Raw genomic sequence first — 20,981 nt, forward strand, 5'->3', positions numbered from 1 at the left:
CCAGCCATCCCACCCAATTCCCTGCCCTAGGACCTTCTGTGTCCAGGGCATAGCTATGGTTATTTCATTCATGTGCACAGAGCATCTTCCAGATTTCAGCATTCCTACATGTCTAGCATTGTTGGGTGAATCCTGGCTATGGGTAGAAGCTAAGCAGTGGCACCCTACCCCTGTGATCTGTCTGTTCCCTTAAGATCAGAGCTTCTGCCCTGTGCTGTTTCAGTTCCACCCACCCTGGAGGTCTCCCAGTTCCCTGCGGTGGGGAACCAGGTGAACATCACCTGCCAAGTGATGAAGTTCTACCCCCGGAACCTACAACTGACCTGGCTGGAGAACGGAAATGTGTCCCGAATCGAAACCACCTCCCTCCTCCTAGAGAACAAGGACGGGACCTTTAATCGGACCAGCTGGCTCCTGGTGAACTCTTCTGCCCACCGGGAAAATGTGGCGTTTACCTGCCAGGTGGAGCATGATGGGCAGCCAGCACTCAACAAATCCCACATCCTGGAGGTGTCTGCACCCCAGAAGGACCAGGGCTCAGATAACACCGCTGGTGAGCCCTCCACGCCAATGGCCTTGGTTTTTACTTTCCCTTTTTAATGTAAAAAATATTCTTTTGTTGGCCAGAAAGGTGGTCCAGTGCTGAGGGGCAAGGGGAAACACCAGTGCCATATGGTCTTCCAAACTCCACTGGGTATAGATGGCCTTGAAGGCTCACCAGCCTTGCTGGGTGAGTCAAATACCATCCCCAGCAATGTAGGACCGAACCAGCTAGATATCCTTGGACCATTAAACTATCTGCCTAATTGGTCAACCATTGCTGCAAGTGGGCCCTGAGCACTGCTTGGGGACCTCCGTCAACCCTCAAAAAGTAGTATAGAATTAATAGAGAAATATATAAATATAGTCAAATTTTCAAATGAGTTCCACTACTTCTGCCCTCTACTAAAGAGTGACCACTCAAGAGTGAGCACTATTAGAGCATTTACTGCATGTCATAATTGGTTTTGATACAAATAATAAAGAAAGAAGGGAGTGAGCCCAACAGATGGTACACCTTGCTGTAAGACACTTGCTGGCCTTGCACACAGCTGACCCTCATTTGATCCCCAACTCCGCCTGTGATCCCTTGAGCTCTGCCAGGAGTGATCCTAGTTGTAGAACCAGAGTATGCCCTAAGCAACATTGGGTGTGGCCCCAGGACAAAACAAAACAAAAAATAAGAAAAGAAGGAAGCAGAGAGGTCAGAGTCCCTTGTACTTTATTTCCACCCAGACACCATTCTTCTAGCTCAGTGATTTCAGTCCCATTATGCCTACCCACTTCCTTCTTGTCTTTCTATCCTCAGAGTCTTCCTCAGCTGCCACCGCTAGCCTGTCCCCCCCTGGGTCTGAGGAGGGGGCATCGGGAGGTTGGTGGCACTTCTTAGGTTGCAGCTGCTGTTCTGTGCTCAAGCACTTCGTGATACCATTTCCTGAGGGTTGTGGGTTGTCTCAGGGTATCCACAGAGGGCAGTGAGAGTCCAGCACCCTCAGGGAGAATCGGAGGGCTTAGACCTTGTAGCATTAATCTCTTCTTTCCATCGACATGGCAACCTCTCACTGCATTTCTGTTCCCCTCCATGGGACGTTTCAAATGATGCACACGTGTGGCCTAGAGCAGAGCACAGCCTTTGACTGACTAGCATGGAGGCAGGTTCTCTTTCAGGAACACAGATGCCTTGGAGAAGCCTTGCCTTGTTGGGGTGACTCTGGGCTGTTGCCCAGACTCTCTTAGATTACCCCGAAAGCAGTATACTATCCACTCTGGGCCTCTGTTTGCTCATTGCTATGTGGAAGAAGATGACCAGCCAACATTCTGGACTGTGAGGGGCCACAGTTGTCCAGACCAGCTTTGGGACCTGGCACTGAGTGGGTCCTGGGGAAATAGTTTTAAAAAGCTTTTAAAAAGAGGAAAATGGGGCTGGAGTGATAGTGCAGTGGTAGGGCTTTTGGCTTGTATGTGGCTGACCCATGACAGACCTTGGTTCGATCCCCAGTGTCCCATATGGTCTTCCAAGCCAGGGCCGATTTCTGAGTGCAGAACCAGGAGTAACCCCTTAGCATCACCGGGTGTGGCCTAAAACCCCCCAAAAAAGAGGAAATTGTGGGTGGACGGGCTGCTGGTCAATGAGTTTGTCCTCAGGACTGCACAAGCTGTGATTACATAATACAAGAGGAAGCCAGTATGTGGAGCAGTGTGTAAATAACTATGTCCATCCGGGTCACAATTGGGGGTGTTGACTTGAACCCACTTTTCAGTGGCTCATAACTCTGATCTTGACTATATTCCTAGTTAAGATCTCTCCCTATGCTATGAGGCAGTCATAGGACTCCAGAGTCCTGTGACCACTGCATAGCCCTCTCTCATGTGTGACGTCCCCATTGCAATCCAGAGTTCGTGGTGGGTTCTGGATCAGGAAGTACCTTTCCCTTCAGAAGAAGGATTTTGGTCCTTCTCTCCAGCTTGGTTTTCCCCCAGTGTTGCCAGAACACATTCCCTCCCAGCACCTTAGCAGGGCATCTGCCTGCCTAGGGTCATCCATCGTTATCAATGTACAGTCCACAGATGTGGCCACATGACCAGAAGCATCTCAGGGCCCCAGCCAGATATTTTGTACATGAGGTTTACCTGTCTGTAAGAAGGGGTGATGGTGGGGCAGGGAAGGTGGTGCTAGAGGTAAGGTGTTTGCCTTGCAAGCGCTAGCCTAGGATGGACCACGGTTCGATCCCCGGTGTCCCATATGGTCCCCCAAGCCAGGGACGATTTCTGAGCGCATAGCCAGGAGTAACCCCTGAGGGTCAAACGGGTGTGGCCCAAAAACCAAAAAAAAAAAAAAAGAAGAAGGGGTGATGGATGGGAATTCTCACTGTGTTTAACCTGCATATATGAAACTTCATTTCCTGTGGCCCCCAGCCTCGAATAACAACTGGTACGGTATCTCCATTGCGGTGGGTGTGGTGTGTGCCCTGCTGGTGGCCCTGCTCATCGCTGCCCTCTACTTCCTTCGAGTTCGACAGAAGAAAGGTAAGTGAAGCCCCTTTGTCTTCCGGAAGAGAGTGTCCTGGGCTGTTCTTCCCAGAGAGAAGGATCACAAGAGTACCTGTGGCTACAGGTTCCTGATGCTCTGAGGATGTCCAGCTATTTCTGGTCATCCAACATCCACAAGCTTCCCCTGATGGTACCGAGATGCCGGCCCTGCTCATGGATATGGAGCTGCCAGGTGGGCAAGAGCAATGCACAGGCTTGCTCTTCCTGGATGGCAGGAAGCCATGTCCCGTAGTTCCCTGGCAAATGTCTGATTTTCTCTCTCTGTGTTCCATGGCCAGCCCTTAAGCCTTCCCTTAGGCTACAGGAGTTGGTGCTCAGTTCCTCCTAGCACTAAAACTGAGGGGAGGATTTAGTCAGTGATCCACGTTGAAATGTTGGGAGAGGACCTGGAACCCAGCAAGTATTCCATCAATGTTCACACAGGTTGTTGGTGTTATAGGCAGTTTCAGGACCATGATTCCTTTCCTAGAAAGTACACTGTCTCAAAGCAAGGTGGCTATAAATTCAAACCTGGACATTGTTCCCTTGCTTGTATGTTGCTGTGCACGTTTGTGCATACAGGAATGAGTGAGTGTAGTTTCCTCCTGAGGTTTGCATCTGCCTTTGGCATCAGACAGACCAAGTTGCAGACCCTTCTAACAAACTCTGAGGTTCAGTTTGGCTGCCCCATGCCTCAGTTTCCTTGCCTGCAAAATAGGGAAGAGCTAGAAATGCCTACCATGGAGAACTGTTATTAAACACTAGAGCCATCAGGGTGTAACAGCTTCGGCATATCCTCCAGCCTCAACAACTTGGGGCCTATTTTCTCAAACATAAGGCTTTTGATGACTAGTTATAGAAATCCATTTCATAGCCCAAACTAATGGGGCCGGAGAGATTGCACAGTGGTGTTTGCCTTGCAAGCAGCCGTCCCAGGACCAAAGGTGGTTGGTTCGAATCCCGGTGTCCCATATGGTCCCCCGTACCTGCCAGGAGCTATTTCTGAGCAGATAGCCAGGAGTAATCCCTGAGCAATGCTGGGTGTGGCCCCCCGAAAAACAAAACAAAACAAAACAAAACAAAAGCCATACATAGCCCAAACTAGCATGAATGAGCAGTCTGAGATTTTGGCTACTGCCCTTGTGTGCATATTGTGTATGTCTTCCCCCAGAAATGCTTTCTGTGGTCCAAAGACCAGTCTGAGTGGCCTCTCTGAACCTGCGCCTCTGACTGATGGTGGGCTGTGCACAGTTCTGGCAGCTCTTATGCGTCTTCCTCCTGGGCTCCCAAGTTTCCCTCGCTTGGCACTGAGTGCGATGAGCTGAGCTGCAAGTCAGAGAGGGCTGGAGCCAGCCTCCTTTCTGAAATCTCGAAGCAGCTCCTCCATAAACTGACCTGGAAGGGGTCCCCAAAGTTGCAAGAAAGAACCCTGCCAGACACAAGGACTTCTCAAACTGAGAAGAGTGTCCATAGGAGGGAGCATTCCTGCTTCCCACCAGTGCAATCCCAGTGCTTCTAGAAGCTGATCTCTGGCATTATTATTTTTTCTTTTCATTTTATTTGTGGTGTGTGTTTGAGGCACACTCGGCAGTGCTCAGGGACTGTACCTAACTTGGTGTTTGCGTGTCACTCCCAGATCTGGAGACCATGTGGTAACAGTTATTGAATCAAGGCCTTTCACATGCAGAGCACACACTGAAGTCCATTGAGCTCTCTCTTCTAGCCTTAGTGGTGGATCTCTAGGATCATGCTAGTCTCCTGGCACACAGAAACTCTGGCCGTGGCTTCGGCATTGGCAGGTCGGTGTTCCAGAGCATTTGGAGGGCCATTGGCACTGGCCTTTGGCACCCATGTAGTCCCTGGGCAAGCAGGTTCTGTGTAGCTCCAACTCTCAAGTAGGCCCCTGGGAAAGAGAGAACTCGCATCATTCAGCTGCTTGTTCTACACCAGGCATGGCTGTGCCCCTCACCCTTGGCCATGGCTTTATTTTACAGAGAGAAAACTGAGGCGTGTAAAAACAATGAAATTTGAGGGGGTTAAAAAAGTGAAATTTGTTCAGGACCTCCCCATTGACAAATTGGGAGTGGAAATAGGAGGGATGTCAGAATTCAAACCCAGGCAGTTGGGTCTCCATAAATCACATCTGGGACCATGCTGCATATTTTCTCCCCCCCTGATGTGATGTTCTTGGAGAACCCTGGAGAAGAGGCATTTCTTTGGACTGCTTTCTCAATATTCACACTTCTGATTCCAGCTTTGAGGCCTTAGGAGATAGTCTTTGTTATAAAACCAGGGCCTTTGGAAGGCCAGAGCAATGGTATAGCAGGTAAGGCACTTGCCCAGTTTTAATGCTCTCTACCCACTATGATCCCTTGATCGTTCCTGCCAGGAGTAATCCTGGAGCACAGAGCCAGGAATAAGCCCTGAGTGCCACAAGGTGTGGCCTCCCAGACAACCAAAAGTAAACTTTTTGAGGGGGCCACACCTGGTGATGCTCAGGGGTTACTCCTGGCTTGAGGGGGACCACATGGGACTCTGGGGGATCGAACCGTGGTTCATCCTAGACTAGCGCCTTACCTCTTGCACCACCGCTCCAGCTCCCAAAATTAAATTTTAAAATAAGTTAAGGGGGGCAGAGCAAAGCAATAGTACAATGACTGCCTGCCTTGTATACAGCCTTTTCGGATTCAATCCCTGGGATCCCATAGGGACCTATAAGCCCTCCAGGAATGATCCATGAGTACAGAGTCAGAAGTAACCCTTGAGCCTTTCTGGGTAGGCTCAGAACCTAAATAAATAAATAATAAATAAATAAATAAATAAATAAATAAATAAATAAACAAACCAGAACCTTTAATGGCCCATTTTGGAACCTCTTGAACTGACTTGTGTCCCAGCACTCGGCAGTTCCTTGGCCTCCTCTCAGACACGCTTCACTGCAGCCTACAAATCCAGTACCTGCCCATAACCAGGCAGTGCAAATGTTCGCGCTGTGCCAGGCAGTCTCGAGCCTGTTAAAATGCTGTGCCGAGCACATCTGAGCATGCATGTTGCTTTTTAATTACGATTTTACAGCAAAATAGGAGTCAAATGGTGGCTGAACCCTGGCAGTTTCTCTGTGGGGAGTCCCCAGAGCCCACGTTTAAAATCTCTGAACCAGATGGACCCTTCTTTCCCCCATGATCCTTTGGTAGAAAGAGGTGACTTGGAAATCAACAGACATTCAGATCTGCCCTGTGAAGTTAGCAGGAGTCTGGGTTTCAGAGAAGAACAGGCTCACTTGAAGTCCCACCAGAAGTAATGGGTGACAGACACTCATCCCTGCTCCCTCACATCTCTCAGGTTGGGAAGATTGCCCTGCCTGGGTCTAGGTTGTTGAGGGCCACAGATTGAGGGGCTCACAGGTCAGGGTGGGAAGCTCAGGATTCAGTTGGCCCTGCCCAGAATTTTTTGTTTTGTTTTTGGGTCACACCTGGCAGTGCTCAGGGGTTACTCCTGTCTCTGTGCTCAGAAATCACTCCTCGGAGGCTTGGGGGACCATATAGGATGCCAAGATTTGAACCACCATCTGTCCTGGATCGGCTGCATGCAAGGCAAATGCCCTACTGCTGTGCTATCTCTCCAGCCCCTCTGTCCAGTCTCCTGAGGCTGTTTATAGATCTACCTTTGGCTACTCCCAAAAAGTATGTGTGTGGGCCCAGAGAGATAGCACAGCGGTGTTTGCCTTGCAATCAGCCGATCCAGGACCTAAGGTGATTGGTTCGAATCCCGGTGTCCCATATGGTCCCCCATGCCTGCCAGGAGCTATTTCTGAGCAGACAGCCAGGAGTAACCCCTGAGCACCACTAGATGTGGCCCAAAAACTAAAAAAAAAAAAAAAGTTTGTGTGTGTGTGTGTGTGTATGTGTGTGTGTGTGTGTGTGTGTGTGTGTGTGTGTGTGTTGGGGTAGGGTAGTCCTATATCCAGAGAATCCAGAACATACATAGATTCATCACTTCTCTTGCTGTCCCTGGGAGAAAAATTATCATAATAATTGATGATAATAATAGGAATAATAATAACAATAACAATGTATGCAAGCAAGTTTCTAGGCTGGCTAAGTGACATTGGTTCCTTTTTCTCTTTCAGCCAAAGGCTCTACTTCTTCTACCAGGTAAGTCCTTCTATGGGCTGTGGAGCTTTCAGAATTGGTGTCTGTTGTCTGCCAGCTTCCCAGCCCCCAAACTCCAGCGCAAAATCCACACCCGCTGACCTTACAGTTGAGCTTGTCAGCGTTTCTGGTTCTTTTCTTCGTGGGCATGTGGTGCCAGGTCTTTTTTTAATTAAGGTCTCTAGCAAGGGGATTCTGGGCGTCTGCTCCCCAGGGCTAAATCCCCCACCATCCTGCACACTCAGCCCCCAGCTCTGAGCTGTGTCATCTGTTATGTCCCTGAATTCAGTAACTGTTTATTGCAGACTTTGGCATGGGGTGCCCAGGTTAGGGTGAGTAGAAGGTAGCTATGCCCCACCCCCAGAAGCCTAAGGTCAGGTTCAGAGCTAAGGTAACATCATATTCCTAGGTGGAATCATGTCTTAGGGGTGATTTTTATTGAGACCCTCTGGCATAGTGGCCTGTTCTGAGAGCTGAGGACACAGCTCTACATAGGAAACCAGAGAGAGATGCGGACAGCAAGAGTTAGGATGGAATTCTCAGAGGTGACAAACATGAGGCATGGAGGGTCCTGGGGGATGTGAGTAGAGACAAGAGTTGGAGGGCTGCTATGGGTGTGTAACTGTGGGAAAACATGGGGTGATTTGGGGAGGATCATGCCAGCAATGGAGGAGTCCTGAGGCTGGGGAGGGAGGAAATGATGTCAGGAAATGGGCCTTTAGTCTCTCAGCTGAAGCCCTGCAACAAACTGTATTCGCCACCTATATGTCTCAGCTTTAGGAAGTCAGCCGGTACCCGTAGACTCAACACCCCATGTCTCCTCATAACTGCATGAGCGCCCTGAGAAAAGGCAGAAAACAGGGTCTCAGCAACTTTGCATGGGTGTGGCTTTTGTAACCAAATGGTTTGGCACCGCTTTGTGAGTTTGTATTGGTTTTTATGGACTTCACTGCTGGTTCTGGTGTGGAGACCCATGGCCCCAACCTGTAGCTGTTTGTAGGACTCATGTTTGATTACGGAGGGTCAAGGAGCCCTAGGCGGGTCAGGATTTGACTTTGATACAAACAGGATCCTGATGGCCAGGCCAGGGAGGTGGCTGATGCAGGGATCCAAGCGGACAGGGGTCCAGGCTGGATGCATTTCAGTGACAGAATCAAGAGGTGGGCTGTGGCTCTGGGGATGCCCACAATCGTGTCTCTGTGTCTCTGTATGAGCTGTGAGGGGACATACTGACACGTGACCAGAGTCCAATTTCCCAGGAGTCACCTGCACACACTCCTGCCACGACATTGCTGTGTGTCCCTAAGGAGAAAGCCTGGCCCCTGGTTTGCCCTCTGCAGGTGCTTTTTCAGTCTGAATCCTGCGACCTTTCCAGCTCCCTGGCCCTAAACCAACAGCAAAATTGGGCACTTCTTTGCCTTGGGATGTGTTTTACCTTCAATTCCCTACACCTTGTGGAGGGCAAGACTCGGCTTCCAGTCTTTATCTGAAATGCACTGTGGCTTCCCAAAGCCCCCCACCCTGACGCCCTCAAGACCTTTGTGGCCTGACCCTGCCGACATGCGCAGTGGCACTAAAGCCATTTCCCAGCCATAGATCCTGTGCCTCCTCTCTCTCCACCCCGTGTCCCCACCTGGACCCCTGTCACACATCTTCTGCTGTCCCCAAGGGGTAGTAGTCACAGTGGCTCTGAATCATGCCCCTGGAATGGCATGGTTTGAAAGTGGAACATTTTGTTTTCCAGTTTTGTTGGGGGGCATCCCCAGTGACACTCAGCTGGCCAGGCCAACTGATTGATCGTAGTCTCACCCAGCCAAGTGGTGCTGCTTGAACTCAGAGGTTCTGGGAGCCACCAGGGCTTCACTCAGAGATATTGGGGGCTTGGGGTACTGGGACTGAACCCAGACTCTCATGCATTCCTGTTCCCGAGCTGTCTCCCATGCCTGACCCTCTTTTCACCCACTTCTTGCTTCTTCTTCTGGCTTTTGCCATGGCAGCCCCATCCAGCAGACATAAGGACCATCCTGTGATATGTCCTCTGTTGGCCCATCAGTACTCTCAAGGTATCTCTGCATTTGTCCTCATTCCAGCTCACCCCTCTTGAACATAGGGGCCCTATCATATCCCTCATTGTCACTGTAAAAAGCTGCAAACGATGGCCATGGAGTAAGTTTGTCCGTGAAGGCTGTTGAATGAGTGAATGAATGATGCTATCTCAAACCATGGGCAAGGTCCCCCATCACCACTTCCCCATCTCTGAATTCTTAAACTCGCCTCTTTGTGAGTCTCCTTTTTTTTTTCTTTTTTGGTTTTTGGGTCACACCAGGCAGCACTCAGGGGTTACTCCTGGTTCTCCATTCAGAAATCACTCCTGGCAGGCTCAGGGAACTATATGGGATGTAAGGATTCAATCCACCATCCTTCTGCATGCAAGGCAAATGCCCTACCTTCATGCTATCTCTCCGGCCCCGAGTCTCCTTTTTTTATTTCATTTTTTTACTGTTGTCATTACTTCTCGACTTGTCTTATCTCCCCCATTAGACCATACATTTCTGAAAGAAAAGGGCAGCGTCAATAATAATAATGACAACGGCGTCGGCAGCTAACATTTATGGAGCCCTTGCTGTGTTCCAGGAACCAATCTATGCTCTTACCTATATTAGCCCATTGGTGATTTTAATTAGAGCAAAAGCCCTGTGATTTACAGCCATCCCGTTTTAATTGAAAAGCAGTTCCAACTCTAGTGCAGAGCAGAGAGGCTCACCGGAAGGATGGTTAAAACACAGATTACTGCTCCCCCCACCTCCAACATTTCTGACGCAGAATTTGTTTTTCTAACCAGTTCTCAGGGGGCCACCACTACTGCCGCTGTGTTTTTGAGCCGCTGTGTTTTTTGAACCCTCATTTTAGAAAATGATGATGGTCCCTCCATATGGTTGCAAAAAAACTGAGGCTCAGAGAAGCCCTGAGACACCCCTGAAATCCCACAGGTAGCACATGTGGCTCTCTGGCTGCATCCCGGACCACTCCGCCCGCTCCAGTCCTCTTGCTGCCTGTTTTTCCTTCCCCCAAGAGAAGCCAAGCATTTTCTGCCTGCTTTTTTTTATTTTTCCAGCGTGAGCCTACCGAGGGAGCCTCGAGATCACTTGCTCCCTTTCATCTCTCTAAACCAAAGCGATGATGAATGAGCGGTAATGGTGGCTTCCCTGGCAGGCGCCAGTTTCAGGCGGCCAGCTGGGATCTGACGCTTTCAGGAGGACGTTAGTGTGGGCAGCCATGGGGCACCTTGGGGAGGTGCTACAGGGAGGGGGTGCCGCCGCTCTGAGCTCAAAGGCCCTTCAGGTTGCCGGGCTGGTGGAGGGACTGGCTATTTCTAACTCCCTGGCTTGGAAACATGCATGCAGAACATTGTAATCTTCCGCAGCCCAGACGAGAGAAAAATGTATCTCTGCTTCCTTAATTGGGCACTGGGGTGCGGGCAGCCAGTCGTTTGTTCACTTGTCAGACATTTGCCGCCGTTTTATTCTCAGGATATTTAGGGTTTCCCCGACTCTTTCATTGACTCGCTGGATTGAACCCTAACTCCATGCCACAGAGGGTGGGTGCAGAGGTGGGGGAAGCAAAACCAAATCTGAGCCCCCGTCTTGTGCCCCTTCCGTCTGATGGTGAGGTGACCCTTCATGTACTTGTTTCTGGGATATTCATGCTTCCTTAACTATTGGTTGCCATGTCTGAGTGATCATCAGGTCTGGAAGGGCTGGTCCTAACCTCTGACCAAACCAGCCACCAATCAAAGCTCATTAAAAGAACTGGGGACAGTGCTGATAATTAAGTTAGGTTTGGAAGAGACATGGGAGTGGTCACGGCTAAGGAAGGGCCGTTTAGAAGGTAGCTGAGAGTTAGGAAGGCTCCAGCCCTGAGACTCTGGGCCAAGCATTGTGCCAAGCAGAGAGTATGGTCCACTCCAGGAAGCCCAGGTAGTAGAACCTGTGAGAAATACAGAGGAGGCCCTAGGCAGGACCAGCCTTGCCAGTTAAGAGACATAAGTAGCTGTCACTGGGTGTTGATTTGTGCAGTAAAGTGATGTAACCACTCTATCAGACAAAGCTCAAGCTAACTCCTGGCTCTATACTCAAGGGTCACTCTTGCTGAAGATCAGAGGACCAACACACAGTGTCAGGGTTCAAATGGGGGTCAGCTGTCTGCCAGACAAGCGCCTTATCCCCTATACTATCTCTCTGACCTCTGGTTGGAAGACGATTTAGAAACAGGATCCTTGGCCTTGCGGTGTGGATGAAGCCGTGTAGGCACAGTGGAGAGAGCAGAATTGGCATGTGAATGCAGCGTGGGGCCGAGCAATAGCTGTGCCATCTGCTGAGACAAGCCCAGGAGAGAGGGGGAGAGACAGACGTAGAAACAGGGGGCGCTGTTTCTAAGCCCACCCACATGCTGAGTGTTTGAGCCCACTCTGAGAAGCAAGGTTGGGGACTTTGGCGAAGGTTTTACTGAGAAAGGATCATTTGAAACAGGAGTCAGGGTTGGGAAGCAGATGAGGACAGGAGGACTGGGAAGCAAATGCCCACTGGCAGGGCGGTCTGGCTGGCCTTTATCCTAGTCACCTCGGAGCACCTCCTTGGTGATGAGGAAGCCTGACAGGCAGAGACAAACAGACAAATCAGCCAGATGGGAAAACAGACACAGTGACTCCACTAGCTCAGCAGTACCAGCAAAGACTTCCTGGAAAGGGTCTGGAGAAAGACACAAAGGTCAACCAAGAGAAAGCATCCTCCAGGGGGTCTGCAGGGCTGTCATTGACATTAAGGTAGCATCAAGGAATTGTATGGACATAGTTGGGGAACACACAAGGATGTGGGGTGGGACATCGCGGGGCTATGAGCAGGGGCCAGTTCACCTGGGGCTGGGAAGGAGGAGCTAAGTGGGACTTGCCCAGAGCCCCTAGACCCACCTCCATGTCTTCCTTACCAACCAGTGCCCCTGCTCCACACCCCCAGGGTTGTTCCTGTGGCCACGTGGGGCCTGTCATGCCCCAGACCTGCTTCCTGCGCCAAGCACTCATGCCAAGTCCATTAATAACCCTGCTGCCAAACCTCATTGCTCATTTCTGACGTTATCCAGGCACACATCCCCCCGAGTCGCCGGCTGGAGAATTTACAAGGCTTCTGTAAAAGGGCCGTCTCTGGCGCACTCTCCACCTTGACCGTGACCTCCCATGAGCCAGGCTAGGGCCTCCAATTACAGGCTCAAGTGCATGAACGGCCCTTTGATGAACCAGAATGCCTGGTTGGACACCTTTCTTTATTCTAATGATAACACCTAGACGTGTCTAACAGAGAACATTTGGAGAGCCTGGGAGACTCGAAAGATGAAAGAAATATCACCCAAAGACCACTGCTTCTAGCATTTGACGGTCGCCTCCCACGGTTACCCACACATTTTTCATAATTGAACGCATTCTGCAGAGACTCTTGCCTTTTCGTTTACCATTTTAATGTAATCATTCGTAATAAAAACAGAATATCATAAACCTTTTACATCTTTATCAAGAAGTCTATTCTTGATTGCCTTAACCAGTCCCAACTGGCAGGGCTATAAAATGTAGACGCCCCACTAACACTTCCCACCATCCCCCACCACCAGCAACCACCCTATGACAAATGTCTTAGTACATAAAGCATTTTCTAGATTTCGAATTTTATTTTAAAAAAAAGATATGCAGGAGCTGGAGCAATAGTATAGTAAGTAGGGTGTTTGCCTTGTACCTGGCCAATTTGAATTCAATTTTCAATATCCCCTATGGTTCCCCAAGCACTGCCAGAAGTATTCTGGAGTGCAGACCCAGGAGTAACCCTTGAGCATCACTGGCTGGGGGGCAAGAAAGGATGTGCACTTATGATTCAAAAGACAAGGACACCTTTCTTTTTTTCGTTTGTTTCTTTGGTTTTGGTTTTGGGGCCACACCTGGTGACGCTCAGGGGTTATTCCTGGCTATGCACTCAGAAATCACTCCTGGCTTGGGGAACCAAATGGGATCGAACTGGAATCCATCCTAGGTCAATGTGTACAAGGCTACCGATCTGGCCCCAGGGACACCTTTCTAACTCTTGCTTTTGTCAACTTGAATGTACTGCTTTGTGATTCCCACCAACAATGCACGGGTGGGGCCAGAGAGATAGCATGGAGGTAAGGCATTTGCCTTGCATACAGAAGGTCGGTGGTTCAAATCCCAGCATCCCATATGGTCCCCTGAGCCTGCCAGGAGCGATTTCTGAGCACTGCCGGGTGTGACCCCCCCCAAAAAAAACCAAAAACAAAAAAACAATGCATGGGTGTGCTGCTTCCCTTTGCATTGTTCCAGCACTGGGTGTTATTTTTCTCAGAGTGAGTAAATCCAGTGATAGCATGTAGCTTCAAAACCCCTCATTCCTGGGACAGAGCCGGTGGTGCAAACAACAGAGAACAACAGTTGCATTTCTTTGGGGAAGAGCCCATCTTGGCCTCTACCCAGAGGAAGTGGATCCTAAATGTTCCTCTTAGTGATTTGCATGAGTGCTCCAGATAGTGAGGAGGATATATTTATCCCTGTGCCTCTTTTCTTTTTAGGTTGCATGAGCCCGAGAAGAATGCCAGAGAAATAACCCAGGTACAGTCCTTGGTGAGATGCCCTTCCTGGGAAACTGGATGGTGTGATTTCCTCGCATCGGCAGAGTTGCAGATCCAGTTCTAAATTAAGCCTCCTCCCAGGGGAGTGGGTGGAAGAACCTGACATTCCTACTTTCCCATTTTCTGCTCAGTCCAATCTCTGTTCCAGCCTGGAGTCTGTCCCAGCCTCCAAGACGTGTACCTCGGGGCACAGTGCTGGGACAGGCCCCGTGATGCACTGGCAGTGGAAACAGTGCCCCTACAGCAGGCCTGCAGTCTCCCTTCCTTAAGTCTGGGCTGTTTGCCAAGACCCGTCCCTCTCCCAGGGGTGCCCTCCCGCCCCCTCTGCCTTAAAGCCCCTTTGCCTTTCGCACAGAGCAGCACTGCCCAGCTATGGAAAAACCCCACGCCACATACAGGCACACTCCTCCAGCTGGCCACCTCGCCTCCGCATTGTTGAGATTTCTCAGGCAACATGCTTGGCCTTAGGCCGAGAAACCCAGCCCTGGCCTCCCAGCAGTGCTGTCAGACCTGGGGGAGCAGATGGCTTTTTGTATCTTGTGTGGAGCCAATCCAGTGCTGACCATTGCACGTGACAGCACCACTGGCTTTGGCTTTCCTCTGGCAGTCATCATTGGAGCTGTCATCTGCAGGAAGGGGAGGGCTGGGACTGTCAGAAGTTGGGGTATCTGTGTAGGCTATGGCAGCTCTCCAGACCAGGCACTTCAGGACATGGGCTTTACGGTAGTTAGGAAAACAAGGCATGGGCCAGAGAGATAGGATAGCACATAGGGCACTTGCCTTGCATACAGCTGACCCGGATTTGATCTCTGGCATCCCCTATGGTCCCTTGAGCACTACTTAAAGTAATTCCTGAGCACAGGAATAACCCTTGAGCATTGCCAGGTATGGCCCAAACCACACACACACACACAAACACACACACACACACACACACACACACACTTTTTTTTTTTGTAAATAGAAAAACAAAGTAATTTCTAGTCATGGGAGAAGGTAAGCCTCCTGCTCTATCCTTCTACCTCTGGACTTCTTCCAGGAAAGGATGGTGGTGAGAACTGATAATGAAACCTGATACAATGCAAAGCTCAGTCAGCCCAGACTTACCACTTACTGTATGCCAGGCCTCTGGGCAGAGACAAGGCAGCCACCAACCAACTCTGTTCAGGCCACCAGGATCCAGTGCCAATGTTTTTTGTGGTGGCGGGTATGTGGATTGGGAGTGGCTTTGTGAGGTCAGTGAAGGTTTCCCAGAAGCAAGCAGGCAGGCAGGCTCAGAACAGAGGGAACCACTCACTGCTTAAGGCCTACAGGCTTTAATCCTTTCCCAGCAGGGCAACTCTGACCAAATGATTTTTTTTTAATTTTTTTGTTTTGTTTTTGTTTTAGGGCCACACCCGGTGACACTCAGGGGTTACTCCTGGCTATGCACTCAGAAATTGCTCCTGGCTTGGGGGACCATATGGGATGCCAGGGGATTGAACCGCAGTCAGTTCTAGGCTAGGGCGCGCAAGGCAGAGATGCTTTATGGCCTGCGCCACCATTCCAGTCCTTAAAATAATGTTTAAATCATTTCCTTTTCTGACCAAATGGTATTTTAAAATAATCTTTTTTTTTGTTTTTTGTTTTTTGTTTTTGGGTCACACCCAACAGCACTCAGGGGTTACTCATGGCTCTATGCTCAGAAATCACTCCTGGCAGGCTTGGGGGACCATATGGGATGCCAGGATTCAAAACACCATCATTCTGCATGCAAGGCAAACACTTTACCTCCATGCTATCTCTCTGGCCCCTAAAATAATCTCTTTATTTAAGCACCATGGTTACAAGCATGTTCTTAATTGGGTTTCAGCCATAAAATACACATCCTCCTTCACCAGTGCAACTTTCCCCCCACCAATGATCTGACCAAATGATTCCCCTCCCTGAGTTTCCATTTCTTTGCCTGTAAAATAGGGTCAAGAATTTGTAGCAAGCAGGACTCTGATGATGGGGACAGAGAGCCTTCTAGCCTGGGGAACTAACCTAGCAGGAACATTTTCCCCACTCAGAGTAGGACTTTCCCTTGGTGTCTGCTGCAGTCACCAGCACAAAAGGACAGTCTTTGATCATTCTGTTTGGGAAGGTTTATTGCAAGGAGGGGCACATTCAGACATATTTAGTGGGGTTCATGTGGTGCTTGGGATTGAGCCCAAGGCATGTGCCACAGCGATTTAAGCCATTCTCCTCTGGCTGGAGAGTTTCAAGTTAACGATCAAAGGGATCAGATCAGCCCATAACGCAGTTCAAGTATGCCTGCTCTATGTGCCAGACTCCACTCTAAGAGCTTGACCCAGATGGTCTGATCCAATCCTCCCAGCAAATACTGTGACTGGCCACACTCTCGAAATGGAGGAACCAACACCCAGAAGAGGCTCTGTGCAAAGTCCCTCAGCTAGAGTGAGGGCGGAACTCCAGTCCCTTTCTAACTAGAATCCTTCCCCCCAATTTAGCTCTCTGCTAACTGTGGCACCTGGATGAGATGGAAATCATTCCATGCTACCCTCCCACTCATTCTTTCTTTCATTCACTCGTACCTAGTGAAGGCTTGTTGAATGAACAAGCCAATGAACTAATTTCTTCCTGCTTCCCAAAGTGGTCAGCCTGCCCTCAGGCCTCCCATGCACACACACTCAAGGCAAAAATTCTGGGTAATGAGTCCTTTCACAGGGAAAGTCAGCTAAGGGAGCACGCAGCAGGCACCCTAAGTCCAGCCACAGGAAAGACTTAGAATGAACCCATCCCTGCTTGGTAGTCCTGTGTGTCTTGGGACCAACCACTGGGTAAGATGGCATAGAAGCAGGGCTATGAGGTCCCCATGGGGGTGGGAGTCAGACAAAGCTTTCAAAGAAGGAGATAGCATCCAGACTCAGTGTTGGTGGCTGGGTAGGCAGCTGAGGAGCTCCAAATGATCTTTCTTGGCCCCCGTTTAGATCCAGGAAACCAACGACATCAACAACGACATCACCTACGCCGACCTAAACCTGCCCAAGGGGAAGAAGCCAGCCCCACGGGCCGCTGAACCCAACAACCACACAGAGTACGCCAGCATCCAGACTGGCCCACCGTCTGGGGGACCCGATGACACACTCACCTATGCCGACCTGGATATGGTCCACCTCAACCGAGGCTCCAAGCAGCCTGCGCCCAAGCCTGAGCCGTCCTACTCGGAGTATGCTAGTGTCCAGGTGCAGAGGAAGTGAAGGACGCTGTGGTCACCTCTGGGCTCTGTCCTTGCATGGGCAGCCAGGATAAGGACTGCCCTCCCGAGCCTCAGGGGGGCACAGGCCCTGGAACGCAAAGGGTCAGGGTGGCTCTTGTCTCTCTCCACTCACCCACCCAGCCACCTGGCATTTCCAGGGCAGCCTTGCCTCACACCCCCCAGCATTGCCATCTCACAGGGGCTGGTGTTGCCAAACCAGCCAAAGACCTGAGCTGGGAGGTGGCCAGATCCATGGGGGTGGGGGTGGGAATGGGGGAACAGAATAATCTCGTGCTTCTGCTCCACCGTGGATCTTGGTCACAGACGGAGGGATCAGGCCTCCTTCTGCTGCACAGTGTGATCTTCCAGGACTAGGAGGGGGAATTTCCAACCACTCCCCCACAACCTCTACCACCATCACCACCGCTACCGCACAAATGTGTCTCTGGGGGAAGCATTTTCCCTTTGCATTAAACTGCCCCCTCCTTGGGACAGCTGGAGAAGGAGCCCAGAGGACTTGCATCCTAAGACTTGGTGACAGGCATTGCTGTCCGTGTCATAGGACTGAGGAGTCACATGTCTCCAGAGGAGGAATCCAGTCCCAGCACCACCACTACTACAGACCCTCCTCCTCCTTTTGTCGGCCCCTCTAAGACTCCTGGAGGACCCGTCATCCCAACTGTGACACGGCTTCGCCCCGGCTCCTCAAGTTCCCCAGCTTGCTTCCTCCGGCTAGCACTAACTCAGCGCCATCCTGCTGTGGACGCCGCCTGTAAATTATTGACAAATGTGAGACGTGCAATCTTGAAACTGAGGTGTTAGAAATTTTTGATCTGTGGTGTTTCGTTTTCGAAGTTTGTTTTTTTTTTTTCTTTCCTTCTTTGGTTGGTTTTTTTAATTTTCTTTCTTTCCTTTTCTTTTTTTAAAACAACAGCAATGTTCTCTTGACTCTTTGTCATGTGTTGAAGTACATGGTTGGGTCTTGTGCAGTCTAAGGTTTTAACGGTTGGTTGCCGTGGAGGGATTTTTTTTTTTTTACAGCAAAAACTGGACTCCTCCAAATCCCTGAGGAGGGGGGGAGGAAGGCTCCAAGGGGACCTTAGTGCTTCGCTCCAGGACTCTGTTAGCCACATTCACAGCCAAGCCTTGTGGCTATTCCTGCTGCCTTCTGTGGTACTTTCGCCACCTGCCCCCCACTTTCCCTGAGCTGCTGCTTCTGCACAGCCGTCGTGTCTCATCTCAGAAGAGGGTAGTCAGGTTCTTCCCCTTCACTGTCTCTCAGCACTTTAGGGCCAAACAGGGTTTGGAAGTGCTGCCCAGCTCTTCCCCACTCTTCAGTGACCCATTCTTCATTGACCTTCCCCCTGTACTTGGGCTCCTAGCTGGCCAACTCCCCACTTTCGCCCCACAGGAGCCATTTCCTGTGCTCCGTTTAAACCCTATTAGAATCAAATCTAAATCTATCTTAAATAGCTAGGAGCACTGGACAACTGGGAAACCCCAACTGGTTCTGCTCTGGCCCTTGACCTCAGGAGGTCTGGCATTGGCTGGAGTCCATGACCCTTAGGAATCCCCCCTTCCAGTTTATGGGGAGGGCTGCCTGGATCCCAAGGCAAGCCCATGTGGCATGCACGCCCCATTTCATTCAGTCTTCATGTGTCATCAGCTCCTAGATTGAAGCACTAATCTCCACTGACCCCTGAGTCTGGCATTGGCCTCCTAGGTACCCCAGGCTTGGAACCAGAAACCCTCAGCCTTTCCTACCAGCTCTGTAGGTGAGCTTGGGAAGCTCAGTGTACACACACTCGCACCCCACCCACCCACACACACACACACACAGTTTGGGGGGGGCAGTAATTTGGTGTTTGATGTGATGCCATACAGGAATGGTCCGTGCCAACAGGCCATGTGGTCAGCTCTGGCATCATGAGTCAGGCTTTCTCCATGGCATCTGGGATCACAGGGCCTCAGCCACCTGGCCTGGGCTATTTCCAAATTCCAAAAGGTTGACTCTTATGGGCCTGTAGCGCCTCTCCTTTGCCAGGGGGAGCCCAAAGCAGTGCACCCGCTTCTTGCATATGCACATGTGGACATGCACCAGGATTGTCAACAAGTGTTTTCTTGATTGGGGAAGGGGAGTAAGTAATTGAGGACAAGGAAATGGTGTTGCTTCCCTCCAGCCTGGCAGCCTGGAGATTCCCATCCCTTGTATATGGAAGCCCAGGAAAAGGAAGAGGTTGAGTCAACAGTGCAGAAGAAGCGTGGTTGCGGGAGTTTATTTTAAGACTGCTGGCAAGGAAACAGGTCCTGATTTTGTATATAGTTGCAACTTAAACTTTTTGGCTTGCAAAATATTTTTGTAATAAAGATTTCTGGGTAACAACAACCTCTGTGGGTATTGAGTGTCCTCTCTGCGAGTGAGTCCCTGGAGTCGGAGAGAAATGCTCATGGGACTCTGGACTCTGGGTTGGAGTTCTCTTCCCCCCCTTCCCTCTCCCTCTCTCTCTTCTTTTTCCCCCTCTTTTTCCTTCTCCCCCTCTCTCTTTTCTTCACTCCTCTTCCTTTCCCTTGCCCTCTCTTTTTTTTCTCCCTCTCCCTCTCTGATTTTGCAGAAACAGGCTTTGTTTCCCTGAACTCCCAGAAGTCTGGACAGGAGGTGTGTGCAGCACCTGTGTAAACAGAATTTGGGCAGACAACTGCATTTGAGTCCAGCTCGGCCAAATCCAAGCCGACAGCCGTCCAAGAACCCACCTCTCTGAGACTGAGCAGTCATTAGCATGAGAGGGACAGCAAGGCAGCTGCTGATACTTCCGAGTCCAGCCCTCTTGGGCCAAAGAGATTATAGTGTAGGGGTTAAGGCATTTGCCTTGCACATGACCAACTCCAGCTCAATCCCCTGCAGTATATACTGCCAGGAGTGATTCCTGAGCACAGCGCCAAGAGTAAATCCCAAGCACCACAATATGGCTCAAAAATAAAAGTTAAAAACAAGAGGCCAGAATAGTAGTTAGGCTCTTGCTTGGACACAGCTAATCTGGGTTCAATCCCCAGCACCCTACAAGATTGCCCAAACACCACCAGGGGTGATTTTCTTGAGTGCAGAGCTGGGAGTAAGCCCAAACATAGCCAAGTGTGGCCCAAAAAACAAACATCCCAAAAACAATTCCAGCTGTGTGAACTTCAGTGCCCAACCACTGAGTTAATAATTGCTACCTCATGCGGTGGCATTCTCAATGTTAAAGGATTTGCATAGCTTGACACTAAGCAATGCCACCTACAATGGTAGGTAAAATGCCAAGTGTTTTCTGGTATTTACTCATTTAATCACCTTGCCATTAGGTGGGGATGGGGGAACTTTTGCTATCTTTATTATACATATAGTAAGCCTAGGCATAAATTTAGTTATTTACCCAATATATAAAACAACAGAACTCAGGTTTGACCCATAGAGTATAGCAGTACAGCCATCCTGTACTGCCTTGTTTTGATCTGATCCTTGGGCCAAGGAGATTGAGTAAGACCTGAAGCTGATATCCAGCACAGCATGCCCTATCCCACCACTGCTGGGGATGGCCCTGGTGACCCCCAAGTACTGCCAGCCTCATGGACTAAACTCTTGCCAGGAATGACCCCAGCACCTAGATCACTACAGTATGGGGCCAGAAAGCTGGAGAGATAGTACAGTGGACAGTGCACTTGCCTTGCTTGTAGCTGACCCAGATTCGATCCTTGATATACCATATGGTCCTTGAACACCTCCAGGAGTGATTCCTAAGTGTGGAACAAGGAATAACCTGTGAGCATCACTGGATATAACCTCAAAGCTAAAAAAGTGGGGG

The 20,981-nt window shown here is 50.1% G+C and overlaps 1 protein-coding gene across 1 annotated transcript in view; it reads left to right on the top strand.

Moving 5' to 3' along the window:
- Positions 1-19,530, top strand: part of LOC126017341 (tyrosine-protein phosphatase non-receptor type substrate 1-like) — a 45,695-nt gene extending 26,165 nt beyond the window's left edge. The window contains exons 5-9 of the mRNA XM_049779247.1: positions 224-553; positions 2,956-3,066; positions 7,199-7,223; positions 13,842-13,881; positions 16,874-19,530. Coding sequence (XP_049635204.1) covers positions 224-553; positions 2,956-3,066; positions 7,199-7,223; positions 13,842-13,881; positions 16,874-17,143 — 776 coding nt within the window. The 3' untranslated portion in view covers positions 17,144-19,530. The remainder of the gene's footprint in view (positions 1-223; positions 554-2,955; positions 3,067-7,198; positions 7,224-13,841; positions 13,882-16,873) is intronic.
- The last annotated feature ends 1,451 nt before the right edge of the window (positions 19,531-20,981 follow it).

This window comes from Suncus etruscus, chromosome 9 (assembly GCF_024139225.1).
Source record: "Suncus etruscus isolate mSunEtr1 chromosome 9, mSunEtr1.pri.cur, whole genome shotgun sequence".
Classification (NCBI taxonomy): Eukaryota; Metazoa; Chordata; class Mammalia; order Eulipotyphla; family Soricidae; genus Suncus; species Suncus etruscus.